This window comes from Cololabis saira, chromosome 10 (genome assembly GCF_033807715.1).
Source record: "Cololabis saira isolate AMF1-May2022 chromosome 10, fColSai1.1, whole genome shotgun sequence".
Lineage (NCBI taxonomy): Eukaryota > Metazoa > Chordata > Actinopteri > Beloniformes > Belonidae > Cololabis > Cololabis saira.
In genome coordinates, this window is record NC_084596.1 from 6,976,588 (window position 1) to 6,991,577 (window position 14,990).

Below are 14,990 nucleotides of genomic sequence, written 5' to 3' on the forward strand. Positions count from 1 at the left end.
GTGCCCGTCTCTGTGTGTAACCAATCAGATGGTGCTGTGGGCGGGACATTGCTGGACACAGTGCAGTGACTGCAGGCAGAGACACGGCTGCATCAACCCCAAAATAACGCCGTTTTAAAGCGACACTACGTAACTTTTCCACCTTAATATCATATTTCCAGAATCATTGTGATGGTACATCAACTTCCAACAGGTTTAATGAACCTCTGTCATGGTCTGAGGGGTCTGTATCACCTTCACTGGCACTATGTAACTTTGAGGAGCATGGTAGGAACCCAGCCACACTAAAAAACTACAAATCGTTACGACTTTGACTGCTTTACGGCATACGTCACTTCCCCCTCCTTCCCGATTCGCAGTCGAGACAAAAATGGGCGGGGCTTGGAGCTCAGAGCTCAGCAGAAGCTGTTGCTGTGTTGTGGCTGCAGCAGCTCCACATAACAGACGTGGGGAAAACACCCTAATGGTTTAACTTTTCACCGGTTTCCTGCTCGGAGGCAGAACCACGGAGGCCAAGTATCTGATATAACAAAGTAAAAGAGTGAAAGAGCCGTCGGCTCGCTTTGGATCGCGGCTGTAACGACCAAACACACAGTAAAGCCTGAATTATGGTTCTGCGTTAAATCGACGCCGTAGGCTCTGCGTCGATTTAACGCAGAACCATAAACAGCCTTAAACCACAAACACTCACACAGACCGGTCGGATCAAAACACGGGTTTTATTCCCCACTTCGCCAGCTAAACGCAGTTGCTGGCCAGCTCTCTGCGGTGCAATTAACCCCAATATTCAGATAAAACTAGTTTGTTGAGGAAAAAATATTAACTCTTATTTGTAGCTGCAGAGGAAAAAAATAATCTCACGAGGAAAACAAAATAATCACGCCTCTTCACCATAATATAGCAGTCAAAAAAAAGAAAAGAGAAGTAAGAGGGATACAAAACATGTACTGTATGTTGTACTATTATACAAATTTATTGAAACACATGGGTGTTCAGTAGGGATTTCATATGGATCCAGACCGTTAATAATCATTATTTTCTCCATATACCGCTCCCTGGATTCCTTGTTTAAGGTATCCCGGTAAATTCCAGTTCCTTTCCAGCAGTTTAACATCTTTTTTTTTTGCATTCCTTCTGTTAACTTGGTGAAACAGAAAAGCGTCCCGTCTTCTATCAAAACAAATGCAGCGACGGGACAGGAGTTTTCCGGCAGTACGCGCTGGTGCTCATGGGAAACGTAGTGTTCTTTCTGGTAAAACACTACCGATTTTGTCCACAAGATGCCGCCAAACTCAGAAAAGCTGAAAGTTACGTTGTGCTGCTTTAAATTGTACAAACACAATATTGGTATCGTTGGAAAGGGAAACATGTCCTCTTAATTTTGGGGGGGCTGAGATCAAATTTGGGGGGGCTTCAGCCCGTTTCTTTAGTGAATTTCCAAAGTTTTTTTGGTCAGGGGCGTGGTTTGCTGGCCCATCTTTTCATTGCATCAACAAATCTCCGACTCTTTCAAATGACGTTAAATCTTTATAAACAACATGAAATGCTTGGGATTTGTTCTGTAAATGATTTTATGCATATTATTATTTTTTATACATTAAAATAAAAAAATATACATTAAAAAAAAACTTTTTTATATTATTATTGTTTTATATATATACGAGAAGTGCCGGATCTGCCCAAATAAGTCCCGGAACGCAGGGAGGCCAAAATCGAGAGGTGCCAGATCCTGTTCCGGCAGGATCCGGCACAAATTAACCCCTGACCGCAGGCATGTGGAAGCAGCAGCAGCGGGATGACCAGAGGGGGGTGGGGGACCGCAGGCAGGTGGAAGCAGCAGCGGGATGACCAGAGGAGGGTGGGGGACCGCAGGCAGGTGGAAGCAGCAGCGGGATGACCAGAGGGGGGTGGGGGACCGCAGGCAGGTGGAAGCAGCAGCGAGATGACCAGAGGGGGGTGGGGGACCGCAGGCAGGTGGGAGCAGCAGCGGTGTGTACAGAGGGGGGTGGGGGACTGCAGGCAGGTGGAAGCAGCAGCGGTGTGTACAGAGGGGGGTGGGGGACCGCAGGCAGGTGGAAGCAGCAACAGAATGACCAGAGGGGGTGGGGACTGGGACCGTAGGCATGTGGAAGCAGCAGCGAGATGACCAGAGGGGGGCGGGGGACCGCAGGCAGGTGGAAGCAGCAGCGAGCACGCAGCTCCTGAAGCTCCGGCCTGCAAACATGCACAAAAGAGAAAAAGGGGGCCAGCACAAGAAACTACAGGAACTACAGGAAAGACTTAATCATAAGTCATATTGGTTCATTAATTGGAACCTTCTGGGTTAAACAGCAGCAGTTAGTCATGTAGTAGCATCAGAACCACGGGAGAAAACACCACAGGCTCCGTCTGACTTTAAAAGAAGACTTTAATGAGACAAAAACACAGTTCAAAACACGACAAATCAGATTTATTGGGAATGTTAATAACAAAGATAATAACACTTTTCTATAAAACAACAAGATTCAACAACAGCAGACTGATGTTTTCCTCCTTAGTATGATCCAGCTCCACCTCCCCCTCCATAAACTCCACCTCCTCCTCCATAAGCTCCACCCCCCCCTCCATAACCTCCACCTCCTCCTCCACCTCCCCCTCCCCCGTAACCCCCTCCTCCATTACCGCCACCAAAACCAGCACCACCTCCATAGGGAGCACCACCCCCTCGATTACCGCCACCGCCGCCTCCAAATCCTGCACCACCCCCTCCATTACCGCCCCTGCCGCCTCCAAATCCTGCACCACCCCCTCCATTACCGCCCCTGCCGCCTCCAAATCCTGCACCACCCCCTCCATTACCGCCCCTGCCGCCTCCAAATCCTGCACCACCCCCTCCATTACCGCCACTGCCGCCTCCAAAACCGCCGCCGCCTCCAAATCCAGCACCGCCACCACCGGCACCACCTCCAAAACCGGCACCGCCTCCATAACCAGCTCCACCCCCTCCATTTCCGCCACCACCTCCTCCATAACCGCCACCGCCGCCTCCTCCTCCTCCTCCATAACCGCCGCCGCCTCCATAACCAGCACCTTTGTACCCTCCCCCACCTCTGTTTCCTCCACCTCCTCCGTAGCCTCCACCTCCTCTGTAGCCTCCTCCTCTATAGCCCCCATATCCTCCTCCCCTGTATCCTCCATATCCTCCTCCTCCCCTGTATCCTCCCCCCCTGTATCCCCCTCCTCCTCCCCTGTATCCTCCTCCTCCTCGATAGCCTCCTCCACCTCCTCCATCAAAGCGGGGCATCTTGGAAGGTCGTGGTCCGTCTCCCATCCTGCAGAAACACAACCAAATTCAGATGCAGCTTAAACCCTAAATGCCGTATCGGCCCGATTATAAGACTACCCTGATTATAAGACGACCCTGATTATAAGACGACCCTAATTATAAGACGACCGCCTCTTTTTCAAGACTCAAGTTTGAAAAAAGACTTTTTCTGAAACAAATGATTATAAAATATATTTGAGAGAAAAAGCATGTTATTTTGCCTCATTCAAATCATCATCTTGAGGTTTGCATCATAACTTAACCTGCCGATCTTCCACCCACTTTTCTTAAGATTGTTGCTACGTTTCTCCATTTTCTGTTATCTCTTCTCTTATTTTATTTATTTCTAGTATTAGAGCCAGGCAGGAAAAAAATAAAAATAATATTTTAGAGGATTATTTTTTTTCATTAAGCACTTCCGAGTAAAATGTCAATGTCGAGATTAATGTTGAAGTACAATTTCGAGAAAAAAGTCGAAATGTTGAGAAAAAAGTCCAAATTCTGTGAATAAAGTTGAAATGTTGAGAAAAAAGGCTAAATTTCGACTTTCTTCATGAAATTTCGACTTTATTCTTGAAATTGTATTTCAACATTAATCTCAACATTTCGACTTTTTTCTCGAAGTGCACAATAAAAAAAATCTTCCCCTCAAATATTTTTTCTCCTGCATGGCTCTAATACTCTGACGTAGTTTTGGTATAATGTGTAGACCCGAATGGAAGACGAGCCCCACTTTTTCAGTCTTATTTTAATGTAAAAAACATCGTCTTATATTCAGGTCAATACGGTAAATGCAGAGATGTTCAGGGACACTGGGGAAATCCCGGCTCCGGTACCTCTGGTTGCTGGCCATCATGTTGATTCCAGCTGCTGACGGCTTGGACACCTGTCTGATGACGTTCAGCAGCCGTTCGTTGGTCTGGTCCATCTTATTGACGTATTCGGGGTCCTTGGTGACTTCCACGACCAGAGCCTCCAGCGCCGCCCGCAGGGTGGCGACGCCTCCCGCCACCTCATGAGGAATCTGCAGTTTGATCCTGCAGACAATCATGTCAAAGGTTAACACCTGAAAACAGAAGCATCCCCACACCAGAGGCGGAACAGAGAGGGTACACCCGGGTTGATTCGGGTGTGTGGTCAGGGCTGGGGATCAATTCAAATGTCAAGAATCGATTCAATTCTGATTCTTAAGATTCAGAATCGATTATCAAGATTTGATTCGATCCGATATCGATTTGGGTTAGTGTTATTAAAACTGTTTTTTGAGCTGTTGGATTTTGAGCTGTCGGATTATATCGAATCGTATCATTGGCTGAATAAAGTGATGTAGATCATATCGTGATGTCTATCATATCGGGATCATATTGTTGGCTGAAGATCGTGAAATATATTGATTTTTTTGACTGAATATCGTGATATAAATCGTATTGTGATATAAATCGTATCGTGAGCTGAATATCATGATATATATCATATCATTGGCTGAATATCGTGATGTATATCATATTGTTGGCTGAATATCGTGATATATATTGTATTGTTGACTGAATATCATGATATATATCGTATTGTGATATATATCGTATCATGAGCTGAATATCGTGATATATCATATCGTTGGCTGAATATCGTGATCTATATTGTATCGTTGGCTGAATATCGTGATGTATATTGTATCGTTGGCTGAATATCGTGATGCATATCATATCGTTGGCTGAATATCATGATATATATCATATCGTTGGCTGAAGATCGTGATATATATTGATTTGTTGACTGAATATCGTGATATAAATCGTATCGTGAGCTGAATATCATGATATATATCATATCGTTGGCTGAATATCGTGATGTATATCATATCGTTGGCTGAAGATCGTGATATATATTGATTTGTTGACTGAATATCGTGATATAAATCATATCGTTGGCTGAATATCGTGATATATATCATATCGTTGGCTGAAGATCGTGATATATATTGATTTGTTGACTGAATATCGTGATATAAATCGTATCGTGAGCTGAATATCATGATATATATCATATCGTTGGCTGAATATCGTGATGTATATCATATTGTTGGCTGAATATCGTGATATATATTGTATTGTTGGCTGAATATCATGATATATATCGTATTGTGATATATATCGTATCATGAGCTGAATATCGTGATATATCATATCGTTGGCTGAATATCGTGATATATATCATATCGTTGGCTGAAGATCGTGATATATATTGATTTGTTGACTGAATATCGTGATATAAATCGTATCGTGAGCTGAATATCATGATATATATCATATCGTTGGCTGAATACCGTGATGTATATCATATTGTTGGCTGAATATTGTGATATATATTGTATTGTTGACTGAATATCATGATATATATCGTACAGATATATATCGTATCATGAGCTGAATATTGTGATATATCATATCGTTGGCTGAATATCGTGATATATATCGTATCGTTGGCTGAATATCGTGATACATATATCGTTGGCTGAATATCGCGATATATATCATATTGTTGGCTGAATATTGCGATATATATATTATATTGTTGGCTGAATATCGCGATATATATCATACCGTTGGCTGAATATCATCATATATGTCATATCGTTGGCTGAAGATCGTGATATATATTGTATCATTGACTGAATATCGTGATATATATCATATCGTTGGCTGAATATCGTGATATATATCATATCGTTGGCTGAATATCACAATATATATCATATTGTTGGCTGAATATCGCGATATATATATATTATCGTTGGCTGAATATCGTGATATATATCAAATTGTTGGCTGAAGATTGTGATATGGTATTGTTGACTGAATATCGTGATATATATCGTATTGTGATATATATCGTATCATGAGCTGAATATCGTGATATATATCGTATTGTGATATATATCGTATCATGAGCTGAATATCGTGATATATATCATATTGTTGGCTGAAGATTGTGATATATATCGTGATATATATCATATTGTTGGCTGAAGATTGTGATACATATTGTATTGTTGACTGAATATCGTGATATATATTGTATTGTGATATATATCGTATCATGAGCTGAATATCGTGATATATATCATATCGTTGGCTGAATATCGCGATGTATATTGTATCGTTGGCTGAATATCGTGATATATATCGTATCGTGAGCTGAATGTCGTTTATCGTATGGTGAGATCAGTGTATGTGGTGTCATGGTCAGGTCAGGCAGGACTTTGTGGTTCCGTGGTGTCGTGGTTGGGTTAGCCAGGGGTTTGTTGTTCCGTGGTGTCATGGTGAGGTTAACCAGGGGTTTGTGGTTATGTGGTGTCGTGGTGAGGTTAACCAGGGGTTTGTGGTTCCGTGGTGTCATGGTTGGGTTAGCCAGGGGTTTGTGGTTCCGTGGTGTCATGGTCAGGTCAGGCAGGGGTTTGTGGTGCAGGGTCTCACCAGTCGTCAAGCTCCACCATTTCTCCGTTGGAGCTGATCTTCTTGCAGCCGAACAGCAGCAGCTGCAGAGGACTGACCAGAGTCATCCCTTTAGCTGAAATCGCTCGGGTTCGGATCTGAAACGCAGACGTGCCGAGTTAAACACAGGAACCAAATGGGCTCATAAAAGGTCAAAGTTATCAGATCTCTCAGAGAACAGCAGGCTGGAGTCGGGGGAGGATTAAAGTGCTCCACCTTCTCGCTGAAGACGAAGAAGGGGGACGGGTAGTTGATGTCGTGGCTGCTGAAGGGACAGTTGACGGAGGACTTGTGGATGAGGGCGTTGCGGCCCTCGGTGGTCAGGATCTTCCTCTTCTCCTTGTGGTAGCAGACGTTGGGGTAGGAGCCGTAGGTGAGCAGCGACACCACCACGTCCAGGTTGTTGTCCGGCCCCACCGTGTTGAACATCTGCGTCATCAGACTCTCTGGAGGAGGACGACAGTGGATCACGTCAACGGGTTCAGGACTCCGCCGCCGGCGGGCCGGTGTGGGTTCACGTACCTTCGGGGAATCCGGAGTTCACCAGGATGTCCTTCAGCTGGACTTTGGCCTCCCAGGTCATCCTCAGGGTGGACATGTTGAGACGTTTGTGTTCGCAGAAGTTGGCTTCTGCATCGTCACCGTTGATCCTGAGCAGAAACAGAAACAAAGAGTTAGCTGGTGATGTCACAAAGCTGTTGACCAACTATCGACAGAAATACACGTCAATTCTTCAAAGTATAATGAAATACTGGTGAAAACGGATTCCTGACTGGATCGTCGGAGAGCAGAGATCCTGGATGTGACTGTGAAGGAGCTGCAGCAGAGACGCTGCTTTAACCCTGGTACTGTCTTTGGGTCAAGGGAGGGTGAAGGGAGAAAAGAAGGAAGGAAGGAATGAAGGAAAGAAGGAAGAAAGGAGAAAAGAAGGAAAGAAGTAGGAAAGGGAGAAAAGATGGAGGGGAGGAAAAAAGGATGGAAGGAAGGAAGTAGGAAAGGGAGTAAGGAATGGAGGAAAGAAGGGAAGAAGTAGGAAAGAGAGTAAGGAAGAAAGGAGGGAAGGGAGAAAGGAAGGGAGGAAGGAAGGAAGGGAGAAAGGAAGGAAGGAAGGGAGAAAGGAAGGAAGGAAGGGAGAAAGGAAGGAAGGAAGGGAGAAAGGAAGGAAGTAGGAAAGGGAGTAAGGAAGGGAGAAAAGATGGAAGGAAGGGAGAAAGAAAGGAAAGAAAGAGAGAAAAGGACAGAAGGGAGAAAAGGAAATAAGGGAGAAAAGGAAAGAAAGAAGGGAGGGAGGAAGGAAGGAATGGATAAAATAAGGAAAGAAGAGCAAAGAAGGTAATAAAGGAACGAATGACGGAAGGGAGGGAGGAAGAAAAAGGAGTCAAGGAGGGTAAAAAAGGAGGAAAAGAGGAAAGGAAGAAGGAAGGAGAGAGCAGGAGGAAAGAAGGATAGAAGAATTGGGTCATTTTGACCCAAAGACATTACAAGGGTTAAAACAGAAATGTACTTAGCAAGATGGACAAAATGGCCTTATATAAGACAGTAGTGCCCCCAACCTTGTTTTCTTGTATAGTTGTATACCTGTTTTTGTTTCTCTATTATGTCTCAAAATTGAAAAATAAAGTTAAAAAAAAAAAAAACTCCACCTCCTTGGTCCAGATTATTCATTCACTATGCAGATGATACACAACTCTGTCGTTCCCACTGCACCAATCTCAGCCACCAACCCATCAAGAGGCGTTTATAGATGAGAGCTCGTTATTATCTCTGGATGAACAGTAAGTAGTTACTGTCCCGGACCCCGGCCCCCCACACCCACCTGACGTCGTCCCAGAGCTCGTTAATATCTCTGGATGAACAGTAAGTAGTTACCGTCCCGGACCCCGGCCCCTCACACCCACCTGACGTCGTCCCAGGCCTGGAAGACGGCCAGCAGCGCCACGTGATCCGAGAAGCGGCTGCCGGAGAAGTTCCTGTGGACGAAGCCGAGGCGCTTCCCGTCGTTGACGAAGGGCTCGGGGAAGCAGTTGGCGGCGGAGATGGTGCACATGGCGTCCCCGACACTGTGGAGACGACGGCGGTTTAGCTCGACTTGTGAAGGAAACGGCTGCCGAGGCTCGTTCAGAGGAGACCAACTCACTGGAAGATGCAGCCCATGATCATCATCTTGCCCAGACGGGGCTCGATGGGCAGCTTGGCCAGAATCCGACCCAGAGGCGTCAGTTCATCGTTGGTGTCGAGGGCGTCCAGCTCTGAAAACACAAACACACGAGCTCAACATTCATCCGGGAGACCAAGATCACAAATTACAGAGACGTTGGATGTGAAAGCTTCTGACAACGAAATTAAAAAAAATTCATATTATTAAAATAATATGAAACAGGAAGTCCTCAAATGCTTTTGTTTTATCTGACGTCCATCACGAGACCCTGGAGGACTCAACCTAACTTAACGTGGAAGAGGACGAGGTCGTCCCTCACAGACCCGGCAGTTCAGACTGAGGCTGCGTCCCAATACTGCCCCTCGCCCTCGTTTTCTTCACTAACCCTAACTTTTGCGCGTTCCCGTGAGGGTAGTGGTGTCCCAATTCCTCTTTCCACCTAGGGGGAGGGGGCATAACGAGGGCTAGGGGCTGAAAATAGCCCCTTCAAATCGAGGGTTTTCACATGCTGACTTCGCGAGCGAGGGGGTATGAAAATTTCCCAGAATGCTTTTCATCGTCATTTGCGGACTGAATAAAAAAAAACAAAACATGGCGGACATTCTTAGTGAATAAAATCAATATTTTGAGTTAGTTTCTGCTTAAAAATGCGTTTTGATTACATTTCTAGCGACAAATCTATATTTTACTTTCATAATATTCACTCAGTGAATGTACATAATCCCTTTTTTGTCCGTTGTTCGCGAAGAATCGCGCCGGAGTAAAGGCTGTTAGGTTACGCCGTAGGCTCTGCGTCGATTTAACGCAGACCCATAAGCTCCCGAGTCGGCAGGCAGAAATCTCGAAATTTCGGGGTAAATTTCTTAACAGGCGTAGCTACAACTGTTAGATTTCATCTATTAAACCAACATTTATCTTCCTAAATGATTTATTTCAGCCAGCGTAATTCTCAACAGAGCTGCAGGTTTCTCTCCCGGGACGACGGTGCAGCTTGACCCGGCGGACACGTCTCTTCTCGGGCTGTGAGCTGCTGCTCCCCGGGGGGCGGCGGCTCTTCTCATCTCCGAAAACATCGGATCGATTCTTAACAGGCGTTATTTGGATAAACTGAGCCCCGGTTGGGGATCTTAACGGTTACTTTTATAAAAAATATTAAAACTTAATACAGTGCCATATTAACAGCGCTACAGCTGAAATTAAAACAGATTTTGGCTCTCTGCTTCCTGATCAGGTTAGGGATGAAAACGAGGGGGAGTAGGAGAATTGGACAGGCACCTGGGCCAAGTGCCCTAGATTTCAAGTGCCCTAAAATCTCCTCCTTTTTTAGGGGGTAGGGAAGAAAAGAAGGGCGAGTGAAGGGGAATTGGGATTGGGCCTAAAACTAAAACAGGCTGACAACAACAACACTAGTCCAGACCCGGCGGTCCAGACCCGGCGGTTCTACCCGGCGGTTCTACCCGGCGGTTCTACCCGGCGGTTCTACCCGGCGGTTCTACCCGGCGGTACCTCTCAGCGTGTGCTCGGCCTCGATGACGGCGTCCAGCGGCGGCGGCTCGATGGCCTTGGACAGGAAGTGTCCGACGGCGCCGAGCCGCAGCAGCTTGATGCTCAGAGCCACTTCGTGCAGCGGCGTCCTGAAGATCTCGGGGGTCATGTGGGTCTCCAGCCTGCAGAGACGCAGGCCCGTTAGAACCAGACGCCTCTAGAAAACTCTAAAATCACCTTACGGCTCCACTCTAAATAGAGCCATCTCTAAGCTATACAACACTCTATTCTACACTAGAAAGGATAACACACTGTATATTAAACATAAGTGGGAAACAGAGGTGAGACTGAGTCTCTGGGAGGAACCTGGGGGGAAATGTGCAGTTTTCAGTTTCATCAACCAGTTCTATGGACTGGAGAAAACACGGTTGGAAAAACATTATACCATTTTTTAGGATTCCACATCAAAAAAATACAAAAACAAACTCACAATGTTGGAGACAATGTGGTTCAATGACAGCAAATCACTTCTATATTCTGGTGTTTCCCCAAGATAAACAGTTTTTGGAGTGGCATCCACAAATCATTAAATACAGTGTTCAAGACTCAAATACCATTAAACTTCGAAAATCTTTACCTGCGTCATATCAAACGCCTGAAATCAAGGAGGGATATAAAGCTGCTACAGGTTCTATCGTCCGCCAGTAAATAATCTGTTACTAGAAGGTGTTTGAACTCGGAACCACCGACACCGGAGCAACGGCATGGGATTGTCCTGGAAATGTTTAAAATGGAAAAGCTGACCTACTGTATTCTTTGGGAATTCAAAAGGACAAATTCGACCAAATTTGGAGTAAATGGACTGAATTTATATCTCCATTCTGTGCAGACTTTGTATAACCGCACCAAAGTTTCAAGTCCCCTTCCCTTTGTTTTTGAAAATGTTGAAGATGTAAGCTTCCCTTAGTTCCTAGGTGCGTAGTGGACAGTTAACGCTGTAAGAATGTGGGACAGACAGAAGTAGCTCGTGAATTAACTACATGCAGGAGAGGGTCAGAACTGTGACGGGAGAAACCTGAAGATTCAGAGGAGGAAACTGAATACTTTCAGGGAAATGTTTAGAGCAGGGGTGTCAAATGTGCGGCCCGCGGGCTGCATGCGGCCCAAGAGAGGTTTTCATGCGGCCCGTCCATGAAAAGTTTCCAACGCAAAAAAACTAAATGTTAATTTACTAAAAAGGAAGACAAAATAATTGCCATGAATCGCAGCATATCCAATAATATATTTCTTCTACAAATCCATCGTTATTCCACAAATAGAGCAGTTTTACATCAACATCAACATTTTTAGTTTTCTAGAATGCATTTGCCGATTTTATTTCTTTGTAGAGGGTCGTTTATTTTTATTAACTGACTACTATTATATATTATCGCAGGAAAAATATCACTGCTAAAAAAGATGATAGAAGATATTTATTCGGAGAATTTCAGTTTTGAATATGAAAATAGTGACAAAGTAAAACAGTTAAAAAAGAAGTGCTGACTTTTTCAGCACACTGGCGTAAATATCCGCGCCAATTTTTAAAAATAAATACACTTAATTGTACTGGAAAAATCTCTAAATCATAAAGAAACACTCTTGGATGTAATAAGAAACATTTTGCTTTTAATTACATTTCCTATAAAAAAGCGAAATATAAAAAAACATACTTGTTTCTGTTTATCTTTGTAAAATGATATTAAAAGTATCTTATAATTTGAAAAAAAAACCGAGAAATTTCAAGAAAAGATCCTGAAGAAATATATTTTACATAACAGTGTAAATAAAGTGCATATTTCCTTTAAAATTAACTAAACTGATATTGGATTAGATAATAGTAAAAAAAAAAAAAAAATAATTAGAAAAAAATTTCGCACCGTTTTTTTTATTTTGAGCGTGCGGCCCGCGAGAAAAGAATTGGTCAAATCTGGCCCGCCAAGGAAAATGAGTTTGAGACCCCTGGTTTAGAGGATGGTGAAGCTCCTAGAGGACTGATATGTCACACGGAAGTTTGGTCTTTTACAGACCTCAGATTTACCCTTGGACCTCAGATCAAATGCTTTCCCACAAAAAAAAAAAAAGGAAAAGGACTCCATGTTCTCTTTTACATAATGTCTTTTCTGTATGTGTTGACTGCCTTTTCCATACAAAATAAAGCGGCGAGGACTCGGCGTCTCGTACTTGTTGAAGCGCGCCTGGCTGCAGAGGTGGAAGCAGAACCCGGGCCGGACCCGGCCGGCGCGGCCCTTCCTCTGCTCCAGGTTGGTCTTGGAGGCCCAGACGGTGGCGTAGTTGGTCATGTTGTTGTGGGACGTGAACAGCTTCACCTTCTGCCTGTCGGGGGAAAAACAGACGACGTGAGCGTTTGCTCGGGGGCCGTGGCGGTGGTTCCGGCCGCAGGCCCGGCACTTACTTGCAGGAGTCGATGACGTAGACGACGTCGTTGATGGTGATGCTGGTCTCGGCGATGTTGGTGGACAGGATGACCTGCAACGCAGAGCTGGAGCTGAAGCAACACTCCCCTCCCACACCGTCTACAGGCTGGATTATAGTTCTGCAGTAAATCCACGCTGAGCGTGCCCCGCAGGTTCCGCCGCAATGAGCACCGCACGGCGCAGGCCACGCTGCGCCTGACGCTCCTCCTAAAATTGTAACTACGCGTCGAGAGGTCGCAGACCAACGCAGACGAGAGGCTGTGATTGGTTCGCTTGGTAGCAACGATTTCTGGTTCCAGTTCATGAAGCAGTCGTGAACTTTCAGCCTCTTTTCTTCGTGTGTGTGATTTGTTTAGTTTTTTTGCACAATAGTTGCCCTTATCCCTGGTACTGTCGTTGGGTCAAAATGAACCTAATTACCCTGCCCTCCCTCCCTCCCTCCCTCCCTCCCTTCCTCCCTTCCTCCCTTCCTTCCTTCCTTCCTTCCTTCCTTCCTTCCTTCCTTCCTTCCTTCCTTCCTGACCCGAAGACAGCACAAGGGTTAACACTTTGATTCACTGTGACCAGAAAAGTCGGATAAACCATCCAGGAAAAGAACGCACCCCCTAGTGCTCTGGGGGGGTATTGCACCGCGGCGAGAAGTACGGAGGGTTCACGAGGGCGTCACGGCAACGGCGTCACGGCAACGGCGTCGCGGCAACGGCGTCACGGCAACGGCGTCACGGCAACGGCGTCACGGCAACACGGCATCGGCGTCACGGCAACGGCGTCACGGCAACGGCGTCACGGCAACGGCGTCACGGCAACGGCGTTTGCTCTGCGTTGGTTTAATGCAGAACCAGAATCCAGCCTTAAGGCGCCGGCTCCACCCACCTTGGTGATGTTGTCAGGGACCGGTTCAAACACCCTCCTCTGCTCCTCGCGGGGGATCTGGGAGTGAAGTGGCAGGATCTTGTACCGGCTGCTCCCTGGAACCAGACGTTAACCACCATGAAGACCGTGGGTCTGACCATAGACATATACACGTAGACGCCCCATGGAGTGCTGAGCCGAACGTCAACGCCGCCGCCATATTGGATGTTCAAGACTGCTCTGTAAATTAATACAAGTAAATTGACTTATTTTCATAAAGCGCCTTTCTACAAAGAAATGTACGTTTTACGTCTCATTTATTCATTCACACACGCACTAATATACTATATCCGTATATATATATGTATATATATATATACATATATATATATATATATATATATATATATATATAATATATTTAATATTTAATATATTTAATTTTCTCAGATGGCAAAAATAAGAACTTTATTGATCCCACATAGGAGTAATTCATGTTGTATCAGCTATAGAGAACAAGGTAGTGCTGAAAAACAATATATATCCCCCTTCACAAAAAGGGGGGGATATATATTATTTTTCGGCACTACCTTGTTCTCTATAGCTGATATAACATGAATTACTCCTATGGGATCAATAAAGTTCTTATTTTTGCCATCTGAGAAAATTAAATATATTATATTTGGTGCCTAACTGTTTCCTAAGTATATTAGTGTGTGTGTGAATGAATAAATGAGACGTAAAAAGTAAATTCCTTTGTAGAAAGACGCTTTATGAAAATAAGTCCATTCACTTGTATTAGTTTACAGCGCAGTCTTGAACATCCAATATGGCGGCGACGTTGACGTATTGCAGCAGCTCCATGGGAGGATACTTATACATGTCTATGGGCCTAACGGTGCCCCTGACCCGGTAAATCTCTCCGCGGGGCCTACCGAAGTGCGGGTTGAACTCCAGGTGGCGCTGCATGGAGTAGATGAGGTTCCAGCCGGGCAGGAAGATGAGCACGGCGCCGGCCACCTGCAGCGTCTCGATGTATTTCAGCAGCGCCTCCACCAGCTCGAAGCTCGTCTCCTTCTCGTTGATCTGGGCCATGGCCGCCTTCGTCTCCGCCGTGTACTCCGCCCCGCAGATCAGGTTACAGTTGGTCTGCAGAGAGCAGACAAACACACTCAGACGTGAGGGGACCCCCGGCGACCCTCCCCCGGCCCCTCTACCCCCCG

General features: G+C 45.3%; 1 protein-coding gene across 1 annotated transcript in view; it reads right to left on the reverse strand.

Moving 5' to 3' along the window:
• The window catches only part of dhx9 (DEAH (Asp-Glu-Ala-His) box helicase 9), a 46,456-nt gene that overhangs the window by 11,369 nt on the left and 20,097 nt on the right, over positions 1–14,990 (reverse strand). Inside the window, exons 16-28 of the mRNA XM_061731370.1 lie at positions 14,703–14,916; positions 13,789–13,883; positions 12,894–12,967; positions 12,662–12,814; positions 10,463–10,623; positions 8,936–9,047; positions 8,697–8,858; positions 7,321–7,448; positions 7,015–7,244; positions 6,781–6,896; positions 4,141–4,341; positions 2,839–3,311; positions 2,513–2,759 (exon numbers count right to left, since the gene is read on the reverse strand). Of these exons, the coding sequence (XP_061587354.1) occupies positions 2,513–2,759; positions 2,839–3,311; positions 4,141–4,341; positions 6,781–6,896; positions 7,015–7,244; positions 7,321–7,448; positions 8,697–8,858; positions 8,936–9,047; positions 10,463–10,623; positions 12,662–12,814; positions 12,894–12,967; positions 13,789–13,883; positions 14,703–14,916 (2,366 nt within the window). The remainder of the gene's footprint in view (positions 1–2,512; positions 2,760–2,838; positions 3,312–4,140; positions 4,342–6,780; positions 6,897–7,014; positions 7,245–7,320; positions 7,449–8,696; positions 8,859–8,935; positions 9,048–10,462; positions 10,624–12,661; positions 12,815–12,893; positions 12,968–13,788; positions 13,884–14,702; positions 14,917–14,990) is intronic.